At 36.4% G+C, this 25,305-nt stretch overlaps 1 protein-coding gene across 9 annotated transcripts in view; it reads left to right on the top strand.

The window, feature by feature from the left end:
* RALYL (RALY RNA binding protein like) overlaps positions 1-25,305 on the top strand; it is a 404,596-nt gene that overhangs the window by 255,100 nt on the left and 124,191 nt on the right. For 3 of the 9 annotated variants that reach the window (XM_080381897.1, XM_080381896.1, XM_080381893.1), the window contains exon 1: positions 1-25,305. This exon is cut by the window's left edge and continues 48,382 nt beyond it. The exons of the other annotated variants lie outside the window; for them this stretch is intronic. In XM_080381897.1, coding sequence (XP_080238023.1) covers positions 25,125-25,305 — 181 coding nt within the window. In that variant the 5' untranslated portion in view covers positions 1-25,124. 9 annotated transcript variants of the gene reach the window in all.

Here is a 25,305-nt window from a genome sequence, read left to right as displayed (position 1 = left end):
GTCTATGTTAGAGTTTTGTCTAACACCTAGACAAAAATATCTAAGGAATTTCTCACTTCCTGAGGGATTATGGAGTTATTTCACCATTCCTTTATTTATTTGTGTGCTCTGTTTGCTTCTATTTACTCATTTGTTTTTTTCTTCGATTTTAATTGACTGTGCTATGGAGTTACATTCGTTTCCATCAGCATTTTTTCCTGAGAAACAAGCAATAAACCATGCGCTTACTATTTTTACTCTTGCTGAAACAAATTCAGTGTAATGTTTACTCCTAATCATAGGTGATACTTGGAATCAAAACACAGGGTAAGCAGTAAGTATACTGGATGCGCACCTGAAGTCCAGACATTAGATGGTCCTTTGCTGCCACCATCTGATATAATCTTCAATTACAGTCGCTCATACATTACCTAGAATTGAGAACTTCAAGTGTTAAGAGAGCCCAGATCTATGAAGGAATGTATGGATGATCCGTTATTACAAATGTAATTGGAATTGAGATTCAAAACTTCAATTCGTGATAACATAATTTCCACATTAGAGCCCTTTACAGTGAATAGCCCCGTTTGCCAGAAAGGGAGTCACACACCCCCAGTAGCCAGATGGGAAGTATGGAGGTGAACCAAGAAAAGATGCTGGAGGAAGGATCCCAATTTCCATCTTAGATGCCACTCGAAGCCTGATCTTCAGCTTCTGGATTGAGGTGTGTCTTTGTGCATAAGCAATCTCCTCATGTTTCCTCTCAAAGAAATGGTCAGAGGAAGTTAGGAATTTCCCAAAAGGTGGAATGTAAGGGATCAGTTCCACCCTTGACTGAGTGGCTTCAAAAAATATGCTTTCTCCTTTCAAGTGTCACCAAATTCTAGGCAAGCCTCTGACAACCTACAGGCAGGACTCAACCTGCTGAAGCTGTCAGGAAAGAATGAGGCATTCACGGACCAAATTGTACCATGGACTTTATTGCAATGGTTGAGACTATTTGCATAATTTGTGTTAAAGCTTCATGGACAAGCTTCAGGTCTTCAACACATCACCTTTTCAAGTCACATCTTTTAATATAGTCTGTGATCTTTAAAAGTCAAGGGTAAAAGTAAGCCTTTGAATTATTGTCTAGTTATGCAAAAATTGATCTGGTTTTCAGGTATACTGGATACCTAAGGTGTTCCATGGTAGGAAACAGTTACCCTCTTAGTTAAGTCTGCAGCACTCAAGTATAACACCCAAGAAAGATCATTTATTCCACAACAGAGTTTGCTTTTTAAATTGAAAATGTCAATAATTTTCTTTATAAGGGTAAAACATCAACTCAGTCTTACTATTTGTTATAGGCCAGACTGCTTTACCCTTAAGTGACGTGTCCTTCCTTACGCTGTATATGATGTGGAAGCAGAAAGTTTGTCCTGATCTTCAGTGGATCAGCATCTCAGTCAGCTCCTTTTTGGCAGCTCCTTTGTCCCCTGAGCATATTGGCCAAATCTGAACCTCTGGTCCTACTTACAGCCTGCTTAGGAAATGGATATTCGTCCCTGCTCTTTTATGAATGCCCTTTTTTTTTTTTTGTTACAATGGTGAAAAGTAAAAGAAGAAATAAAATTCAAGCAGTAGTCTTTCTGAACACAACATACACACACACAAAAAAGGAACTGAGAAAATGACAGGATGAAGCAAACCAGTGAAACAGATGTTTGGCATCTGGCCACAGTGGAATGAACTCTCTCCACACAGAATTCTGTGTTTTTCTTACGTTGAAAAATAATTAACTTGTAGAGCAGCAGGTTCAGAGAGACCTGAGTCTGGTGATCGAGGCAATTAGCCCCTATCAGAGCCATTGTTTCAAGCTCTCTGAAAAGTCAGCTGAGTACTATTAGTTAGCCCTTTGCAGCTAGATGAGCCAGACAAATTCTTTTCAAAAACAGAGCTGATGTTCTGGAGCACTTCTCTGTGATGGGCTGAATTCCATAGCAAACTCCAGTCATGGCATGTGTGAGGTCTTAATTGTTAATTATTTACACAGCTAGGAGAAGAAAAAAAGTACTTTTTTTTTTTTTTCCTTTTCTTCCAATTGGAGTCCTTTTATGCACTCCTGACCACCTCTCCAGTCATTGGTTATTCGGAATCCTCTTTCTTTACCATCTCTTCCCCCATTTCTCTGGGTGTGACAAGTTTGCTGAGGCAGTGACATGCAGTAGCTATACTAGGACTCCTTTGCATTCTTTCCTCAAGTTCTTTAACAGTGATATGTAAAATGTATGTAGGATACTAGGAAGAACAGATGACTCATTTCCATCAGCTCAGCAGAATTTGTAACTTTGACATTGTCTGCACGTGTATTCCCCTGACTCCATCCTTCAAAACACGATGAAACAAGCAGGCCTTTCTCTTTGTTCTGAAGTTTTACCTCTTTCAGAGGAGCCGAGACTTCACAGGACATTTCATTGGGAAGCACCTAAGCATCATAATTCAACTGCCAAAAACACCAAGAATAAAACTAGATAATTTGTGATGCCGCAGAAATGAAATGTCATAGCTTTTTTTTGTTGTTGTTTATATGGTTACTTTTGTTGAGGCAGAGCAATTCATTTACAGAGCATGGAACAGACGGAAACACAAAGATCTCCTTTTGAGATTCATTTCAACAGTCCTACTTCTTGACTGTCCTACAGCCGAATCTCTTCCAGTCATGCAGTTTTACTCTCCTGCCAGCCACAAACATAATTATTTTCTATAGAAGGTTGCAGTTCTGTGTGTTTGGTCCACCTTTGTGCACTGCCATACAAACCGTTACTTGCTATAGCAGGCAGTCACCCTGCGACGTTGCAGCGTTGCAGCACAGGACTTAAAGAGCATTTGGGAGATCAAAATACAGAAGAACCCTGAAGTGTACATATACATGTACAAAAATAAAAAAATAGTTAAGGTTGCTATGATGCAATGTGTGAATGAGACATGAACTACTCTTTATTCATTCTGGCAATTGTATTTTAGATTGCTTCACTGTATATTATCCAACAGACTTCTCAACTGATCAAAAGTCTTAACTGCATTATATGTTTACCTTGTGGCAAAAACATGCATAGGCTTAATCACAACAAGTTTTATCAGTTGTGTTTGTGCTGCAAAGACTTCTTAAGATTCTGCTAGCATTCTGCGGTATATATTATATAACAAGTGGTAAATAATTTTGTTACATATGTTTAATAGGAATAAACACATATGGTAATTTCTAGTCAATCTGAATTCAGCTTTTACTTCCCCTGTGCTCAAGCAACTGCACACTGTGTAATATTCAGGAAAAGTTTCTAACCTTTTATAAAACACATTTCTTTTAAAAGACTTTCTCTCTTGGCAGCAAACAAAACTCTTCCTAGCCTAAATGACAGATATAATGACTCTAAACAACTGAAAGTTATTCATGTGGTAGCATAATTTTCAGTTACTGAAACTGGTCTTTGAATAAAAGTTTCTTAAAAACTGTTGAGACTAGAGGAAATACAGAGTTTTGCTTAACTTTTTGACAAGAATAATTGTGTATAGATATGTAATTGAAAGGCACCCTCAAGCTAGGCTGTGTTTGTATTTGGACCATAGTTGAGGCAAGCTTCACGGCTTGCTTGTAATTCCATGGTAATCCTAATTATCCAAATCAACTTGATGGAATGTATCAGGACTCATTAGATTTTTTTCAGATGAAAACTTGAGAACCTAAGCTTGCCTATGATTAGAATCTTGTTACACCACATGCCTCGAACTGAGATCCATACTTCTGGCATAGAGTGTTGTAAATTCTTTAGTTTCCATGATAAACCAGGCACTGAGCTGTTCCCTAGGGACAGAGTAAATTAAATTCAGTACATGACTGATGCTCATTAGAGGCCCTGGGGCTCCAGTGAGGTAAGGCAGAGGAGGGGTCCACACTGTCCAAGAGTCATACCCAGTTCTTTTCCACTCCATCTACCCACCCCTGCTCCAGGCATGCAGAAGTAGCCTGGCAGAACTTGCTGACTTCTTGTTCAGTACTTCCCATGATGAAATTGCTTGTAACCAAGACCACAGGGACATTGCTGGTAGAGACTGTCTGTACCCTTCAGGCTGCTTTTTATATGAGCCATCAATGGTTAAAAATGGGTATTAACCAAATATGCTTCTGTTCATATTTCTTTGTATGGTTGTTAGTATTTTAATTTTTTTCTTTATAATTAAGCTTCACAGCTTTCAGATGACTTCTTTAGATAGTTCACTAGTGGGATCCCAGCTGGCACAGGTTTTGAATCTCAAATATTGCTGCCTAGGTTCAGAGTACCTAATTCTTAATATTCATGCAAAGTAGTTAATTGCGAGGATAGACATCAAATTAAATTATCAATTCAAATATAACCCATATCATCCTTACATGTGACTTGCTTCACTGTAATGATAGTTGTCTTTGATTGCAAATAAATAGCCTCTACTTCAATTTCAACACTCTTATCCTAATTTTGTAATAAAGGTTATATGAATCATGCAAATTTCCTAGAAATAAATCTCTTGTCTTGCCCTATGTACCATTACCTCTAGGAAGGGTAGAATGGATCTCATTGTCATTAAGAAGTATTTGAACATTTTACCAGGAATGTGTCTTTTCTTTTGTTAACAACGTAGAAGTTCTATATCATTAACAAATATCCAGTTTTAATTTTTTTCTAATTCACCTGAGCAGAATTCAAATACAGCATGCCATCTGCAGGCTTTTATGTCCTAATTTTAGCTGCAGTACTATGATAGATATTAAAGCAATAGTAGAAAAAGAAAAAACTTTTCCAACACCATTTGAGCCATACAGCAGAAATGTTTCTTTTTCTCATTCAACAGAATTCCCTCAGACTTTTTTCTCTTCTTCAAATAGATAACAGTGAAAAGGTAAAAAAATATCTTTTTGAGACAGAAGCTTCGATACCATTAATGGGCATAATGCCCTTTTTATGAATAACAAAAGTATTCATAACTCAGTGTTCACCTTCAAGATTCAGAGTCAAATGCACTGCCAGATCACCAGAGGTTTAAATCTTTAGCTACACTTAATAGTTATTAAACTGAACCAGGGAGGTTCAGTTTAATCAGGTCAGGCTCAGCACCTCAACCATCTACAGACCAAGTTGTTAGAAAGGTCCCTGAGGTGACTGTGGTTTGAGCCAACTATCACTTACCTGGCAACACCAAGGCATGTTTTGGGAAGCAGCTTAAGCCAAGGGCCATTTTACTAGGTACCCTGGCGGCAGCCACCTTGTCTTGGAATAAGAGTGTTTAATTGTATAGACATGGGCTATTTCCTAATAGTTAGCCTTTGGTGGAAGAGAAAAATCCTAGCTGGGTTTCATTTTCAGGTGTCCTTTTATGGGTGGTTATGGGGTTTTCAATATCCAAAAATGATCAAGCACATATCACTGCCAGTAAGCATCGTTAGTCCAAGGGTTTAGATGACAGCTTGGCATTTCAAGAACACAAAAGAACGGCATATTTTTTTTTGGAAGATTTTTCTTCCTTAACAGAGCAGTGACAGTAACTGCATGTGATGGTACGCAAAAAACTCCACTGAATTTATTGCAGGATTTGGAGGAAAATACACAAGTTCATAGCAGTGGAGATAAAATGAAGGCCAAGCAAAGGAAGAACTAACTCTTCCTCCGCACTACACCAGTCAGTTGAGTGTTTCTAGAAGACAAATGAATCTGAATTCATGTCTTTTGTATTGGGGAGAATAAGGCTGGTTGCCTGCATAAACTAGAAAAATAATTTTGAGTGTGGACTGGTTTAGCTGCCACAAATCACCAGAGCATATATATGACCTTATTTTCTGTCCACCATGACAAGTGAAAAGGCAGGCAGAGGAGGTCCTTCATCAAATGAATTTCTCTCCTTGGGGACCTCCCTTCAGGCAGGGAGGTGGCCACTACAGTTTGTCTACACCTTGCAAGAAACAACTGTCAGCAAAATCTGCTGCCTTTATTTTCTGTGTTCATTGTAAGAGTTTTAACTCAAACATTTCACATGTTTAGGGTCTCAGGCAATATGAAAAACTCTTACTCTGCTAATCCATAACAGCCTTAAGAGGTTTCTGCAGCTCACCTAAGTCTAAATTTTTGATGACAGCTTGTGAATTTAATGATAGAACTGCTAAGCAAATGTCAGCTATTTGCCAAAATATTCCTTGCATCTTCAGTTGTTAAGAGAGTTTGTCAGCTGAGTGCAAAAAAATGTACAGCCCACCCTGTTCCATTCTTTCTTGCTCTGAGCCATTTCTCTTCTTGCTCTTTCTGCAGCGCTGATAGAAGCGTATTTGTAGCCCGTTTCGTTTTTGTTTGATAGCATAATAACTGCGATTGGCCACAAGATGGCGAGGTTTCTTCACTTTTCTGTGATGAGAAGCCTATTTTAGGAAAAGGGGAAGGGATGTGAGGTGGAAATAGGGTAGAAGGAGGAAATGCACAAAAGGACTCTGATTCCCTTTGTTACTTCTGGATTTCCAGGCTTGTGAGTAAGCAAAGAAATACGTTGGGTTTATTATATGATGACATTTATTTTCCTGACAAAAAATTATGAATATATATGGAAAAAAAAAGAGTACATGTTTATTGCTATTAACAGATGTTAAACTTTCATAGAAATTCTATCAGTTGTCAGAATAGAAATGCTAAGCCAATAATAACAGCCTCTTTGGAGCTACATGTATGTAGGATCCTGCCCAAAATATATTGTGTTTCAACAACCAGAGTTCCTTTGATTTGCATAGAAACAGGTAATCTCTTGATTGCAAAACTGGTGAGAGAAGGATGGAGGCTTTGTTGCTCTGGGATTTTGCAAAAAACTTCATTTTTTAATTATTCTTACTTTAGAATATGTGTGTGGGAGAGTGGCAACTCCTCTATCCTTCTTTTTTTCCTGTCACATATTTATTTTTCATTAATATTAAAGTATATAACTTCTGAATCTAGTATGTTGTTTTCTACAAAAGAAAATCATGAATAATGCCATTATTAAATTAAACCACTTTTTAAATTATTTTGAGAGCCTTTCATGATGAGAATATTGAGAAACACTTGAATCATTTCCAAAATGTATTTTTCTATGAGATTTTTTATTTGACCAGCATCTGACCCAATGTTTCCCAAATTCTGTGTAGGTAGTACTCACCAAAGATTTCATCTTAAATTTTCTCTTGCTATGTTGCAGTTACAGGGGCGTTGCTCTTACACTTCACTCAAATTTAATTCTTAATTTTTTTTAAAAAATATTCTCTCATATGTTGTATGCTACCTATTGATTAGCCATTTTTCTTCCCAAAAATCCATAGCCATAGCAAGGTATACTGGGATTCTGTTCACTACTCAAGCCTACAAGCAAACTGCTCTACTACCGCCAGAGGCCAGGTGGGTTATTCACTGCCTCCCCCTTCACAGGTTCAGATCCGCACTCACTACTGCGTGCTCTATACACTGCATTAACATAGGTGTTTAGTGATCTCATTCATTCATTTAGATTTTTTTTCAGCCCAAGTAACTCAGTGCACAGTATTATAATGTAGGAGGAACATTTATCAAAAATTCTGTGTCATAGCAATAAAAAGCCTGGGAGATGATAGCGGCATAGCAGAAAAAGTAAAAATCTTGAAAATGTTAAAAATACCTTATAGCAGGAAAATAACTATCGTCTTTTTCTTCTACACAGCTCTTGCAGCATGTTCCAAGTATCTGTTGTGTCATGGTTCTGTGTGGCTAATGTACATTAGAAAGTGTTAAGTTACAAACTGACTTTTAGAATGGGTGCTACAAAAAAAAAAAAAAAAAAAAAAAAAAAAAAAAAAAAAAAAAAAAAAGCCCGAGTTTCAGATACAGTGTCGGTAAAAGCAGAACTAAAGAATATTTAAACTTTCCTGGCTTATTAAGATAGGTGTACCCGATTTCTTCAGCATTTTAAAGAAAAATTTAGTAAACAAGCTCTCATCAAGGAGATATTTAATTTGAACTCCCTGATAAATAGCGTGATGCAAAGCTCGTTGTAGCTTATTCAAAAACTCTTGCTTACTTCAGTGGGATGTGCACCTGGAGCTTAGTACATAAAGCTGTTCTGTTTTCCAGGCTTTTAATTTAATAATGTGTTTGCCTATTGCTAGTAACTCTGTATCCTTGAGAAAGAACTCTTGCTCAAATGAGGCATTTTTTTCTGGTCTGCTATGATTATTCGACAAATCACCTGCTGTAAGTTAGATTAGTTGAAATCAGACTAATCAGGTCTGATCTCAGTCATTCACGTACAGTTTCCATTGAAATCAATGTGTGAGGTGGGGGGACAGAGGAACGTAGATGTTTTAAAGATGGAGTCTAAAATCTGGTCTTTGGCCCTGACTGATCTGTTTTTCTGACTCCTTGGGAGGTAACTTCTATACTGGTCTCTCTCTTTTTGACTATTTCAACTTGCAACCATTTTTTAACTTTCCCCACCTGTGCCATAGTTCCTTTCACAAAAATGCCTGGAACACCCCATTGAACAGGCATTGCTTGGGCATTTCTTGCTCATAACCAGGTAACTGCAGGTCAAGTACTTAGTGTCTTGAGATGCAGAAATGCTCCTTAAAGGCAGCAAGGATTTCACTTTGTAGGACAAACACGCTTTAAAAGACCTGCACTTCTCAACAACTGTCTTTGCCTTTTCCATTTATTTCCTGACAGACATTATCTTCCGTTTCAGGGAAGGGTATTTGTCAGTGTAGTTGCTGTGATATTTCAGTTTCATTCAAATTTTTCTGTGGACATGCTTACATTTCCAGTTCAAAATGTAACTCAGTTGCCTATTGATCTCATAATCATGAGAATATTGAACTTTTACAACTCCCCAAATATTTTTTGTCCCCCAAAGCAGGGAGTACACTGGGATACCAGTATAGCTTTCTTCAATGATTATCATGGGAGTTACCATTATCACCAGAATTAATGTTTCCTACATGGCATGCTAAATCTCTCATATAAACTGTAAATCTGAGCAAATTTAAGTATCTCCCACAGCTGTTACTGGTTCAAAGCTGTCTGAAATTCTCTACTGCAATAATCAATTAATTTTTCTTTAAATTTAACAGTTTCTATCGTAAGTTCTTATTTTACTAGGACTTTTTTCAACTAAGACTTCTAAAGAAAAAAAATGGCATGCACAAAGTATTAGTAATGGGAATTCTGCCTGTACTCTGTTTGAGATGGGAAGAAGAAGAAGAAGATGTCTCTATTTCTTGGGATTTTTTTTTTTCCTAATTGCTTAGAAATGTGGCTTCACCAGATCTGCATAAAAATTCTGGTTAGCTGCCTCAGAGTTTGAACAAGGAAAAGATCTTTGTTGGTTTTGTCCTAATGCTTGCCAGGCAACTGCTCTCTGCATTTCTTTATTCCAAGTATGTGTTATCCAGTTTTTTCATACTGGAAAATGCAATGTTTGCATTTTATTCCTTCCCACTTTGAGGCACCACCTTAAGATGATAGACTTACTCAGGTGTAGTGTCATTAAAAGCCAAGATCTTCCTCGGGTGTAAAGCGTTTTCAGACAGGCAAGAAGTACCTCAACTCAAAACCAGTAGATAGAGACAACTGTAATGTCAGATTACAACCCCACGGTATAATTTGTGCATGGGCATACGAATTAAAATTCAAGCAACCTGATCGTACTGAATCCACAGCTGGCTACTATAGAGAATTACTTTTTCCCTATTATAAATTAAGTGCCTACTTTATTTTATAATATAACTCCAAGATTTTCATACAGCAGGGTGTGGGGTTTTTTCTCATTTGAATGTACTTAGAAGAATCAGAATCCTCTAAACATCTTCATTTGTAATGTTTGATGGTGATACAAACAAGTGGCTCTACTGAAAAACCCCAAATGCCCGCAAATAACAACACAGAATTTTAAAAAGCAAGTGGAATTAATGATAGTTGTAATTCCAGCAAGAAATTTCTGATTACAACTTCCACAGGCACAAAGCCCAGCAGAACTCGCTTCTGGAGGAACTTTTTGCTTTGGGAGTTGCAATGGAAGCTCATGTCAGCAGATGGCACTGGAGACACAGCTGTGAGGCCATCGTCCTCAGAGCAAGTCTGGAGACTTTTCAGTTTAGAGTTTTTATTCTTTTCTAGTTTTTCCTTAGAGCAAAGTGTCATAGCTGAAGGTCACCGCCTCTGCCTTGTATTGTAAACCCTTGTGATGCTGGGTCTGTCCCACCACTCGTGTAAGTGTCGCAGATGCAGTTTCATGATCTCTTTTCCATTGGTGAAATTCAGGCAGGTTGCAAAAGCAAACTTTTGTTTTGTCACATTTTGGTGTGTTGAAGTGTGCTATTTTGGAAATGAAGTTATTTCCTTAAAAAAAAAAAAAAAAAAAAAAAAAGAAGGCATTTGATTAGGAGGAAGGCAGGGAAATCAGGAAGAAATACTGCTGGGGAGACCGGCTATTATTTAACCAAGCCTCCCAAGTGTTAGAGGAAGAGTTTTAGAGCATCTGGGTGGGGAATCTGCATAATCAGCTGAAAGCTGCGTTGATTTTCTTGGAGATACTTGGCTGAGAAACTGAGTGTTATTTTTTTTGAGCACCCTCAAGCTCAGGTCTTAGCCTGCACTTCATGTAATGTCTGGGTCCTCTCAGCCATTTGAGTCTCACACAGAAACTGAGAGTCCTTGTACCTTCAGGGGCTCAGAGAGGATAAGCAAAAGAACCTAAAATATGGGAAGACACCCCAAGGAAGGCACAACCTTTATCTGAGTAGCTATGCAGGCAGCAGTGAATTAAAAGGGACTGAAACAGGCTTTCTCAAAACAGCACTCCCCGTTGATCTGAACTGCTGAAGACAAAATGCCTTGGGTCAGACTGTTTTGGCGAAATTTAACTAAAAATTTGATAACATAAATAGATGTTCTGCCTCATTCCATCTTTTCAGAATGTTACCAGTGTTCCTCCACTTCTCACTGCTCATCACGTTCAACAGTTTCCCCTTGCACTCGCACAGTTTCTCTGATTCTCCAGAGCATGTCGCCATATGGTATGGAATATCCCTTTGGTCAGTTGGGGTCAACTGGCCCACTGCATCTCCTCCCAACTTGTTATGCACCCCCAGCCTACTTGCTTCTGGGGTGGGGGGAGAAGCTGAAAAGGCCTTGACTCTGTGTGAGCACCACTCAGCAATAATAAAAACAGCCCTGTACTATCAACACTGTTTTCAGCACACATCCAAAACATCACCCCATACACACAATTTTGAAATTGTCTTGTGAAATAAGTGAAATCTAGTCACTGAACAGGTATGCGTGAATATGAATGACAGTTCAGTGATAAAACTGAGGGAAAAATAAGCTCACTCACTGACCTGAAGTGGTCCCATCTACTTCACCCATTCTGGCAAATCAGTGTAACGAATAGACATGACAGCTTAATGTAAAGAAGCACAGATTTTTTTTAGGGGTAGGGTTGAAAAGCAGCCTCAACTTGCAGAAGAATGAACACAACATATCATCTCTAGGAAGAGGTGGCCAATTATCATGCAAAACAATTGGCTGCAGAGCACTGAAAGTTGAAAATGTCTCCATCATTTTGTACAACAGGCCATGAGCCACGTCTTAAAAAACACATCACAAGTCAAGTCCAAACAAAATAGCCAATGGTCAATTGCATATAATTTGGTGGGAAATCACCTTTCACCTTTTCTTTCTGGCTGATTTGCCTTACATTCTTATTAGCATGTTCAGAGTACAGATGCCTTGTATTCCAGATTTTGAGGCTCACTGGAGTGTAATTAATTGCTAACCTTGGTAGGAAATTATGAGTACCTTGGTAATAAGTCTTTATAATGGTCTGCAATCCGTCAATGTAAAAACCTTAAAATTTAAGGAAAGAACATTATCGTCTTGGTCATGACTGGGTTTTGATTTACAGTATCGTAAATTTGCAATTCATGTCTCCATTTCAAATACATTCCAATTTTTCATATAAATGGTGAATCACCTTTTGAATCTTACAACCACTTGAATAAAGGAATTTGTTCATTCATTGCCATTGATCACTTTATAATAAAAGCTTAGATGGGCCTATTCCACCTATATTCTATTAGTTTCTTTGTGTAAATTATCGTACAGATCACTTACACAAAGGATAGGATGGTCCAAATTTAGCACAGGTTACCTCTATCTGTCTTCCAGTTTTTTACAGATTCGGTCCAACTGACATGTAGAATCAAGTTTGAAAGGGTGCTTGGAGCTTGGAAGAAATGTAATTTTTTTATATAGCATCTGATTCCGACACTTGTCTGATACAAGTAACACTACATATAAAAATAAAGATACTTCTTCGTTAATAAAGTATCAATTTATTTAAATTATTTAACATTTACAGGGAGAGATTGAATACTTTGCAGGAGGTTGGTATTTTTTTGTTTGTTTTTCATGATGCTTTTGTAGACAAATTCATATATTTGTTTTAAATTACTATGTTTTTTAATTGGATTATTATGAAATGCTGAGACTGCTAAAGAGGTGAGATTAAAATGCACTGACATTTTTGTATAGGTGGAATGGAGCAATTTCAATGTATGATACGGTCTGATGATAACGTTTCACTAGGGTGTCATTTCTTTTAAAATGTTGAAAACCTTTGTTTAATTATCTTTAAGTTTGCAAAACAAGAAAACAACTCTGCATTATGAAAGGAACTTTAAAATCTGCATTTATCATGATGATAATTTAATTCTACTTTCTTTTGCAGTATTTTATTTTGCTTAACATGTGATGTTCCATAGTTCCTAGTATCTCAAGACAGATCCTAGACCGTGGTTGAAGGGTACATCACTTTATAGGTGCAATTAATAAAGGAACTCTTTATTTATTATTTTATTTATATCATAAATAAAATTATATTTTATTTATTATATAAATAAAAGTGTCTTCATTTAAATTTAGACACCTATTTTCCACTAAAGGGCTGCACATTAGTGTATTATAGTGCAGTCATCCTTGGAAACATTGATTCCACTGAAAATTTCAAGACTACTTCCAATAAGATGCTTTTACCAAAGAGAAAACACTGGGCAGTGAAATGGCATGATTAGTCATATGTTTAGCTAGAGATATCATTTACAGATCAAATTTATCCCTCTATTTGAAAGATTAGGCTATTAAGTTCATTGAATTGGAAAATTAAGAATTGTGAGCCAAATGTTCAGTTAATTTAAATTAAACTAATTTTGATGATTTTCCTGGATTTATGCTGCATAACGTAGAGCCTCCCACATCATGAAACTCAGTCAGCCATGAATGTAGGCAACTAAGTCATATAACATCTAATTTACAACAGCTGGAAATTTGACTGTTTTCTTAATCTTGAACTCATTGATAAAAAATGCTGCATTCTTGAACCTCATTATATGTTTTCTATATGATAGCCTATAAAAAACATAATCCTATTTCCCCTTCCCAGAAGTCAGGTGTTTTAAAGGTTATTAATTTGATGATATTCAGAAGCAATACCTCTATTAATATTTGAAAAATATTTTCACTAATACTTATTAGTCTGAATGAGGGCTGCCTAATAGACTTGTGTCTCATCACGCCCTTTAAACATGTTAATCTCTTCAAAAATAATCATCACATGTTCTGCTGCTGTCAGAACAGTGTGGAGATTGTGGCATTGTTCTGCAGAGGGGGATGTAATTGTGAAAAAAAAAAATATCAAAAATCCACTTGATGGGACTATATTTCTACACTGGACCTTTCTATCCAGTGTATTGATGTCAAACACCTCGCCCTCCCATTTTATCACATCTGCCATATTTTGACTGCAGTTCAAAATATTCAGCTGTAGAATGTTCAGAAAGACATGAAACTCTCAAATATTTCACTGTATTTTGGTTTTCTGGTCCACAGTACAGCTTGAAGAAAGTGTAATATTTTCTACAATAAGTTTTATATCAGTTAAGCCCACCTCAGTTTTTCATGTGGATTTATTTTTGCATTTACTGGAAGTCACTGAAAATGTCATACATAGTTTTGATTGTGTGTGGTTTAGATTAAAGTTGGATCAACTTCATTTCATCATACGTTTGACATGATCTTGCATTTCTTCTGCTTTGCCTTTTTCAAGCACCCAGGAATGTTTGCCAGATAAAATCACTGTGCTCAGTCCCTGAGAAAATCTGGCAGTATAAATGCTTTTTCATTTAGTCATAGCATCATAGAATTGTTTACATTGGAGAAGACCTTTGAGATCAAGTCCAACCACAAACCTAACACTGCTAAGTCCATCACTCAGATGGAGCCCCTAAAACCACAGTGAGTGTTAAACAAAAGATGACTGAGACTAAGCTCAATGCCAATCAGAAAAACAAGACAAAATCTTCTCATGCTCTTCTTATCTAGCATTTGATTCCAAGTTCAGGAGGACCTTTATTTTCCAAACTTCATTTTCTTAACTAGCTTTGTCATAAGTACTGTATCCCTCCAGAATAAACAATGTTCTGAGCTCACCACTTCGTTTTGCGAGTGGAATAGTGCATGTTTTGGATTTATAAGATAGCAAAATTGCATGGTTTTCATTTGGCATAAAGTAAATTGAATGTGGACTGGCTTGGGTCTACATTCCAAAAAACAATGTGTAGGTGGCCTTAAATGAGAAATCTTGACTCAGTGTAAAATGTGGATCATTCATAACGTTTTTTTTATTGTGTGTAAAAAAAAAATATTGATTAAGGTTTTGTCTTATTTTAATTAGTGTCCCACAAAGTTTAATGTTCCTGTCATACTTCAGAGCAAAGTTTCTTCTTTTAGGGTATTCTAATTATAATTTTCCTTTCTGTAAATCATTATTCTGAGGGAGGAAAGAAGACATTTTCAAGAGGACTTGTAACTTTTCTTATCTTCACCTTCTAGAAGTCAATGTAGTCGATACTTTCATGACCAATTTAGTGCAAGTTTTGAAGCTACCTTACCCTTTTAGTAGTGGCCAGGGAGAGTTTCATGTTCAGTGCAACATAGTTAAACTGGTTCCTATGAATATTAGTTTCAAAATAATTTGCTACACCTTTTATATTCTAAGACATGAGCAGAAATTTCAGTCTAGAGATAAATGGTGAGTAGGAGTAACTGCCTTTCTTAAATCCTTCTCTTTCTTTTTTTTACTGCAGCATCAGAGGGTTTTTCTTCTGTAAAGCCAAATTCCATTAAAAAATACAAGCACATTTTGACTGGTGTAGCTGAATCAAAAACAGAAGTTTTCAATAATGGAGGTTATTTTGGTACAGATTTTTCAAAAAACATTTTGGATATCCCTATGATTTTGGTATCTTGTCTGAACAGACTACTTCAAGAAGATGCTATTTTCATGCTATCTGAACGGGGTTTACCTTTCCAAAATGCCACAGAACAGGGAATACAAAACTTGGCACCTAAATTCTCCAATGCCTATGATTTTATACTGAAGTTTAATAAAGCATCTTGAATACATTTTCACATAGTCTCTTACAGTATTTACCTTGATGAGAAAACATTTTTCCTGCCAAGTCCACAAGGGGATAAAAATGTTCTTTATCTCCTCTACTGTACAGACATCTCTCTTCAATTTGTTTTCAGGTCATTGAGAACACAATTCTGTTTTCTGGGTTTCAGTATCCCGTTGAAAAGAGTTGCTATGTGCATTTTTAGCAGTTAATTCACAGTATGATCTGATACTTAGTAGTAAAACCTCAAGGTTAGAAGTACTAGTCTTTTCAAGTCCCTCGTACTTCTGGTTTTGAAACATTGCTGAAAAGAGAATGTGTCTGATTTGGAAGTACTTTATCATGCAAAAGCATTTTCTGATGCCTTTTGTTACTTACAAGGATTCTTTTATTTCTTTAAAATATTGGGTTTCTAGCTATTTAGCCACATTTTTAATATGCAAAATGTGTGTCATGTATTTGATATCCTTTCCTCAAATAGGTAACCAACATATTTAAAGCTTTTTTCAGTGAAAAAATTAGAGCTTTGGGTGCTAAATGTTACATAGTACCGTTGTGTTATAATACCAATCTGGATTAAAAACTTTCTTGAGCTTAAAATAAAACTGAATAATTCAGTTTGCTATAATCATAGAGAAAATATCCTGTTTCTCTAAAGGGCTGAGCCTATTCTAAAAACTGAACCTATGAATTCATTTGACCCGAAATGTACATAATACCACCATAGGCATACAGCCTCATTTAGACTAGGGAAAATGATCTTCCTCCCCAGATATCTACCAATCTAAGATATTAAATCAGGTGCATTAATAATTTTAATGTAATAACTTCTTGTTAGCACTTTCCCTACCCTACCACCCCACATAGCACATGCACATGCACACAAGCCCCCCCCCCCCAAAAAAAAAAAAAATATCCCCCAAAAGTAGGAGCAGTTGTGAAGTTGGAGTCACGCTAGTATTTTGCACAGTGAGTGGAGCACTGTAATTCAAAGGACGTTGTTGTCTGTGTGCCATTGGTGTTACATCCTTTAGCAGGGTCTGGTGGTGAGTTGATATAATGCAGCTTTTTCCATCACTCCAAAAATCAATCTTTTTCTTCCACTTTTTGTCTCTGTTAAAGGCCTTATTCTCCTTCTCAAGCCAGTCATTACACTGATTGATTATGACTAAAATTGTCTTGAGCCCTGCACACTAAGAAAGATCCCATGTAATGAGAAAAGAAAGTGGAACATTTTCAGCTTTCTCTTGATTGTTAGAAAAGCTTTAGTCTGAAATGAAAGGCTGAAGCAGCAGCTGTTCATTGGCTGTACCATAAAACATCATCAGTTTGCATTGCTGTGAGTCTTAGACATTTTAAGTGCCCCATTTGTTCACAAGAGGTTCTTTCTCAAACTCTCCCTGTTCTGTTTTGTAAACAAAGTGTGACAATGTTCACTAGAGTGAAAAACTGAAAATGCATTTCGAACCTGTCGTAAAGCTGTTTCAATAAACATATAAAAACTTTAAAATAGGATCTTATAATATAGTGGTGATGGTAGCAAATGGTTTCTTCAAACGGCTGTGTTTGAAAACCTGTTTGAGGTGCTCAGGTACTTCTGAGCCCTTAAGCGGAATCAAGATACATGAATCTGAGGTATATTTGCAGTGTTCTTGGGTTATGCAAGAACAGATTCTATTCTGAAGGTTTGTAACATTAAATTTAGCATGCTGAAGTGTCTCATCAGTGTGATAATTAAAACAAATGTGAAAAGGAAAACAGGGCAGCACTGAATTGCATGTCACTAATCAAATTGAAATGGATATCACCTGTTTGCAGAATATGATGCAGTTGGTGTATTTCCCATTAAAAAAACCTCTGTGCTGAAGTGGAATGATCTTTTTACTTAGGCAGAATCAAGATAGATTGATCAAAAAAGTAATCTTAAATCTTTCATGAAAACTTACCAATATTCAGCACTTTATTTCTCTAGAAATAGTATGTATAAACATTTTTTTATTAAATCCACCATTGAGCACATACTACTCTATCAAAAGCCTAAATTCCTTATTTTTCTTTTAAATCATCAGAGCAGCTTTTCCTCCACATCTGATATTTGTCCACTCTTTTATATTTGCAGTATCCTATAAGATCTACCAGCTCTGAGGTGATGGAACCAGTGCCTGCCACAGGCATCACAACTTATTTCAGGTTTAACAACACGGAAGAAAAGATTTCTATTACTTAATGACTTTCTAACAGTTTTCCACTAGGATTAAAACTTTACCAACTGGATAAAAACTATTACACTTTGAAATGTTAATTCTGGACACATTAAGATTGTTTCAATGACCTAGACTAATGAAATTCTTAATGTGTTACTAACTAGCTCAGACAAAAATTGTTACCGTAATTCTGATAGCCACTTTGCTACAATTTTGTATTGAATGAATATATTTCCAAGTCCAGGATTGTGTTTGTGCTATATTTAGGAAAATCTGTGAACTGTAACTTTAGTATGTTGTGCAAAACACTGAAGATCATGATCATTGAAAGGATTACTGTAAGGTGAAATAGAGGGAAGCTTTTCTAGTAATATGACTCATACATTGAATTCTTAAGAATTAGTTTAATGATCAGAAAAATGTAGACCACCTTTGTATACATAATTTGTGTTCTGAATTATATTAATGTAAATCCTGAAGAAAAGATGTTTTTGAGTGGAATCTTGGTTTATATTTGGAAAAAAAATTGGGACACAAATCCTCTAAGTCCTTTTAATGTAAGGGAAGTGTATTTTAGTCCCATAATTTGAGAAGTTTGAAGCAGAATGCTTCTTAAGACTGTCTCCATTGTTAAACAGGTGTTTAGAAATAGCATGAAAGCAACTGAGAAGTATTGTTGCTGCGTGGTGACAACCTCACCTCAGATGAAAGAAAAGATGATGAAAAGTCCCAGCCAAACCAGCAACCAAAGCATGTAGCAGAACAAATGGAAACCTGTCAGGGCTAGATAAAACCTGGCTGAAATCAAATTAAAGATGAGATGAAAACAAGCCAGGACTTAGCAAAATCAAAACAAACCCAAACATCAAAATTGCTCAAAACTAAAAGGAAACTAGCCAAGAACAAACTTGTCAAGAACTGAGATGGATTAGGAAAGAAACTGATCTAAGAGGAGGAACAAATTTGGATCTTACAGAGTGTGTAAAGCAAATGAAAGGAGTCAGAATGGCATTCATCTGAGATTGATTTACCATTTTTCCACTTGCCAAAGCAGAAGAGAAGATGTGCTTTTCCACTGTAGAATCTATCATAGAGAATACTTAACTCTAAGCCTGAAGTTCAACTGGATTTTGAGACATTTCAGAGAGGAATATCTTATTATACCTGATTTAAAATAATAGCTAAATGTTCCTCAGATGGAGGAACAGAAAGCTTTATGTTACTGCTACCAGTCTGAAGGGACCAGTACTTTGTGCAGTACTTTTATTGAAAGAAAGGAAGAGCTATCAGACATTCAGAACTGCATTATTCACTTTTGGAACTGGGAACGAAATAGAACTGGCCAAGTTTCACTCAAGGGTTATATAAGACAGTGTGAATAATGAGAAGAAAGTTAAAGCTGGGAAAGTATCAAACCTCTCTAGAGCCCCTGAAAGTCTTTGGGACTGGGGAGAAAGCTGCGGAGGGCTCTTTGTGTAAAAGCATCTTTCTGAATTGCAAAGTGGAAAGTTCAGTCCTCCAGCATACCCAAGTATCGTAGCTCCTCTGAATCTTGTGGAAGTTACCCAAATGATTTTTTGAACATAGTGCAACTCTGAAGAGTATTCATAATGTGTATCTCTATGTGCCTGAGTTAGTAGACCAGTATCTGTGTCTGGGAAGATTCTTAGCAGGGTTCAACCACAGGTGATCTCATTCATTCATAGCTGGAGAAGCCCCTCCAGTGTCAAGAGGAGAGATTGATCTTCCAGGATTCCCTAAAAGCATGTTCAGGACATTATAGGCTTCACACTTGTTGCTGTCGAGCCTCCCCACGTCATGCTAGTCTCCTCCTGTCTGAAACGCTCTGTTAGTATTAGGTAGGCTGAAAGACTAACGTAGTCCTGAATCTTGGCTAGTGCTAAATCTTATGATGATTGATACTTTATCCGGGTGTATAGGATCACAAGTAAGGCTTGGAAGAAACTGCAAGATGTCATCTTATCCATCTCCTAGGCAGGCTCCTCTGAGATACATAACCTGTTCCAAAATCCTTTAGCACTCCTTAGGCAATGTATAGCTACCCTCACCAATAACAAAATCAGTTTCCAAACAACTAATTTAAATTTCTGTTGCTACAGCATATGTCGTGACTGTTCTAACTTCAAGACACAGAAAATGGCTTATTCATGGACCCTCCCCTGTTCTTTTTGTGTGTTGCCAACCTTTAATGTATTTAAGAACTGTTATGATGTACCTTTGCTTAGCTGGGTTGGTTTCCCCCCCTCCCCCCTAATCTTTTGTAATTCTTTAAAATTCTTATCTTTAGAATAGATACAGATTTTTACTTTCAGACATGGAGTTGTTGACCAACCTTACATTTGTAGGAAGTGACACTAAACTTTGGAAATTTTTAGTCACAGAAAAATATCTGAATGCTTTTCTAATGCTCTTGTTGAAGGAATGAGAACACTCTGTGAACAGGGCAAGGGACTGGAGGAAGAGCCATTATGGGCTCCTACCTGAGAACGAACGTGGCAGGCTTTGTCTCATACCTCTGTGATCATATTGCTAAATGGCAATAGTGACGTCTGATAAAAAGAGCTCAGTCTAATGAGGGAAGCTTGACAGCAAATTCCTTAAAGATTAAAGATACATGCTAGTATAACAATGAGACTATATATTCTAGTGAAGAAGCTTCATTGAATAAGAGAAAATTGCCTGTGGTGAAAGTAAGACCAGTACCCTGGGGGCTTTCTCCTTCTAGCTAAAGAAGAATCTTTTGTGCTCAAGTGCCATTAACATCTGATAGTGCTGAAGAAAAGTAAAGGAGGTCAGCAGAAATGTGGAAGATAATAGAGACAAGGAACAGCCAAATACTTTTCTAAATATCAAGTAGCTCCAGAAAAAAATAATTTCTTCTGATGTTATTTTCTAAACTAGTAGATTATGGGAATGGTGTGAATGTAACAAATTCCATTCTAATGCAGCTTTCGAAGAATACTTGAGGTTTTCATGATATCTTGCAAACTGTATTCTGGATATGAACACTCGGGCAGAGTAAAAACTGGCTGAAGTAAAGGAAGACTGTTAAAACATTTTGACAGGCTTTCTGGCTTTAGTACAAGCACGTACTGCTGATTTAAAAGTGTTATGCTACATTATTTCTCTTATTCACACAATTTTTTAATCCACACAATCAGCTGTGGATTGTGTACTAACAAATGGTGGCCTTTTTGAGGATATTTAAAAATTCTCAGTCATACACCTTATCATTTTCTCTTTCCAGATAATCCCTACTGCAATCAATCACAGGTCTGTGACAGGCAGGACTTTTTCCTGTTTCCTGTCTGGATTTCAGTGGATCTCTGTAGGGGTTCTCCTCCACACGTATCCATCAACTCTTGCAAGGGTCAAGGTCTGAGAGTTCAGGTTGGGACCACTTTGAAACAATCACCTTAAGTATAAAAAAGCTAGAGGATAATGATAGTTATCAGAGAGGCTAGAATATAAAGTCTTCAGGCTGCACTCAGTTGCCTAAACATTTGCCTAGAGGCATTTAAGATGGCTTTGGCTTCAGCAGAGTGCTCCACAAGGTTGAGGGTTCCCACAGGTCCTGTGCCATATTTTCTGGCACTGTGTGGATGGCTCAGATGCCATAAATCATCAAAGTAATGCTAGACATGAATGTTTAGGCAGCTGAGTTAAGCCCTTTACAGGTAACCCTTTAATAAAAGTTTCCTTCTTTGGCACTCTGATCGGTCTTTATTTCGGGTCTGCTTCAGGAATGCTAACCACCTTTGTTGTCTCTCCAAAAGCATTTATGGAACTCCTTGATTCTAACTTCTAGTTGTAAGTATGAGAAGTACAGATTTTGCTATTTCTTATTCTGCTTGCCACAGCCTGTTCCAGTGTTGTACCAGTGTTAGTCAGGGGTATGGTTTTGCCAATATTTTAAATTCTGCCCTCATTACATCATAAAAAGATGATGTTGTCATAAACCTGCTGAAACAGCTAAATGGCTTTTCTTAGTAAAGTGAATTTTACTTATCTAAATTACACCATGTTAAAAAGCATTATTGTTAGATAATTGTCCAAATTTTTATCAATAAATGGTGCATACATCAAGTGCATAATTATAATACATCAAAATTGTATAAGGAGTATTTATTACTCAGAAAAGGTTAAATGTTGATCCTTACACATACCATTTATTTCAAGAAAAAAATAATTCATATTCATAGATGTAATATTTTCTTAGATGACATCATAAAATAACCATAGTGGAAGCTTTAAAAGGATATTATCTAAATTGACTGGGTGCATTGAATTAAACACTGAAAGACAGAACATACGTTAAGCCTCCTCCACCTTCCTTTTCTGTCTAAGGTCTGCTCATTAAAAATAAATTTGAGGATACAGCCCAGGCAAAGTGTTTATTGATGAGTAATATGTGACATTCTAGTCAAGAGTTATTTGTATTTGTAAAGTATCTGTATTTTTTTCTTATCCTCTGCTTAGGAAATAGTCTAAGAAATTTATTTCAAACAAAAATTTCTTATTGGGACCCGTAGGGTAGGAGGAGAGAAAGCTGAGAGGCGGTATCAGATATGCAGATGTGGACATTATTTATTTTTTTACCACTAGCAAGAATGAACTGATAAAAATCATTAAACAGACTGTTTTAAGACCATTTTAAACTTTTGTAATCATTTAAGAAGATGCATCCTTGTAGAAAAGTAATAAGCTTAATATGACTAGGTGATTTTTGTTGCTGAGAGGTTCCAATCATTTCTTCCCACCTCACTAAGCTTGTTGCACTTAACCAGCCATATGCAAGATTCTGACTTTTTTAAGGCTGTAATAGTGTGAAAGTGAATTTTAAAGTCTCCTAACAGAGACCAGTAACACAGAGGAACAGGAGGCTTCTGTGCCCACTCAAATCTAGCCAGCACATTCAAGTACTTTTTTTGTGATATTTTTTGATGAACAGACCTAGAATGATTCACCAAACAGAGTGTATTTACATTATATTTAGCAAATGCATTTCACTGTACTGAAGAAATAATCAGAGTTGCAATTAACACAAAGAAAAAGCAATAAAGACTGTGTTTTCAGGGATCATTTAAAATAAATTAATTCCTATCCCATGAAATTCCCATTTAGTTTATATTTTTATATTATGCCATTACTGATACATTTGCATACAAATACACAGTTGTAATAGAATAATTCACAAAAGAACAATGGAAAAATATACCTGTTGTTGTATGTGCTATGAAAAATATCATATGGAGAGATGGTAATATATGTCCAGGTTAAGCACATGAAAAAGATTAGCCATTGATGATGAGGAAAACAAATTATTTCTATAGTTAAGGTCTAATGTGGGTTGAGGAAAAAGACTAAGGACATCTTACTAAACCAAGAAAATAAGGAAAATTTGAACTTAATAATATGGACAAGAGCCTTCAATTCAGGTAGAAGTAGAAAAAGAGCAAGAAAAGGAAACAAATACTGCTACATAAAGCAGCAGATCTAAAGGGAGACCACAGGTCTCTCTCTCTGAGTCAGATCACAGACCTGATTCAGCTGGAAATTAACTCAGAGGAAAAAACAAAGCAGGAAAACTGCACAAATATCCTCAGCGCATACAAACTACTGCAAAAATACTGACCTAAATGGATATTAAATGCACAATGTTAATGTGGCATGCAGGTTCTTCCTATATGGTACAGACATTTTGTCTGCTGCTATGTTTAGCAATCACTTAGCCAATTTTTTTTCCTCCTGTCACTGTTCATGTGCTTTGCAATTTCCCACCTTTCTGCTGACCTCCACAACAGAGATGGCGTTACTTCAACTGTGGCATTTGGAGATGACTGGAGTTGAAATACTAAATACATCTAAAAAATGCATCCGTTACTTCCACTTTTTTTTTTCAGGCTACACATTATTCTCAGCTATGCTGATACAAAGCCAAAGCAAATGAAAAGACATGTGGTCAGATTTTGACAAAGGGAGGAGAAGTACAGGAATAAAGTCAATATAAAGTACAGTTTTCACTTCAGTAGCTAGAGGTGTGCCAATGTGAGGATATACGAATACTGAACAATTGAAAGGAAAATTAAATAATGCACAAGACTAAAAAATGGTTATACTGGAGATATAAAAAGAAAAAATCTGAGAGAAAAAAAAAAGATGGAAAAAGTATAATTTTATGGTAGGTAGCTTAAAATAGACATTCCTTTTAATTTTAGGGGGTTTTCATGAATAAAATACCTGTAGGTTTATGTTTTTAGATGGATGCTGCAAATTCTCCCTGTCTTTGAAAAGGAGTTTTTTACTTTCTGAAACATGAATGATCCATAGGCACCAGATGTTAATTTTTTTTACGTAAGCCAAAAACATTAGCTTTAGATTTTTTTGAGTAGTTTAAAAAGCTGTTGTCAATCTACGCATTTTAAATAGCAATACAACTATTATTATTATTTTCAAGACATTTGAGTCAGCAATTATTTTTACATTACCCCATCCTCTATCTCTATTCCTTTGACACTTCTGTATTTGTGATATCTGTGATCAAGATCTTAAAACACAAAGAGCGCTTCAAGACATGAATTTCTTAAAACATTAAAAAATCCATTCACGTAATTTTATTGACGGCAGATTTATTGCTGAATGAACTGAAATTTCCACCTCTTTCGAGCTGCATAGCTGCCATTGTCATCTTCTTTCTTGAATGTCGTCATAACTCTTATCTCCTCCACACGGCAAGAATTTTTTCCCCTTTCCTCTGTTCCCTTTAGGAAGATGTCTGGGTTCTTTGAAACGGCGACATACATATATGTGAAAAATCATACAGTGCTGCCACTTTTTCCCCATGACCTTGTGATTCAACAGACTAGCAGGCAATGAAGTACTTATAAAAATGAGCAATCAGCAGAATGTTGCTTAAATAACTTTCCTCAAATTAAATCATTGGAAGGTAATGCAGGAGTAAACATAGGCATGGAAAAAAATTTGCATTTTATATGTTATTTCCTGCATAACCTATTCATGAGCTCAGACCTGCAGTCAGGTTTTCATTGATCAACATGCACTGATTTTTCAAAAATAGTATTTCTGCTTGAAAATTTAGCCCAAAATATTTTAACGTCCTCATATGCATAATTCTAAGACCTGACAATGAAAAGTTAGTTTTTGTTAGTTTATGAGGTCATTTATGCAGTTTTGGTTATATCAGGGCTTTTCCAAGGAATCTTGATGTCAGGCTATTGAATAGCACATTATCCCATATTGTCTGATTATGTGATTCTATATACTTTCTGGATTTTATTAGCGAGTATAAAACACATTTGAAAAAGAGGAAAATAAATCTATTTTGTCTCTGGGCTTTGTAACAGAGAAAATAGTTAGAGCCAGTAGAATCTACCCTGGATTTTAGGAGAATGGTATTACCCTGCCTTTCTCTGAGAGATTGCTGGTTACCTTCTGTCAGTGAGCAACTGTCTCACTGCAAAGCAGAAGCACGATCTCATCTCTTTTGTCCGTGTCCAAGGCAATTACTTCTTAGAAAGTGGAATTTCTTCAGAATGACTATGTACAAGAGCAAACGCAGAAACCAAAGAT

This window comes from Falco punctatus, assembly GCF_963210335.1.
Source record: "Falco punctatus genome assembly, chromosome: 3".
In the NCBI taxonomy this organism is placed as follows: Eukaryota; Metazoa; Chordata; class Aves; order Falconiformes; family Falconidae; genus Falco; species Falco punctatus.
Note: the sequence above shows the minus strand (reverse complement) of the source record. Positions and strands in the feature narration are given on the sequence as shown.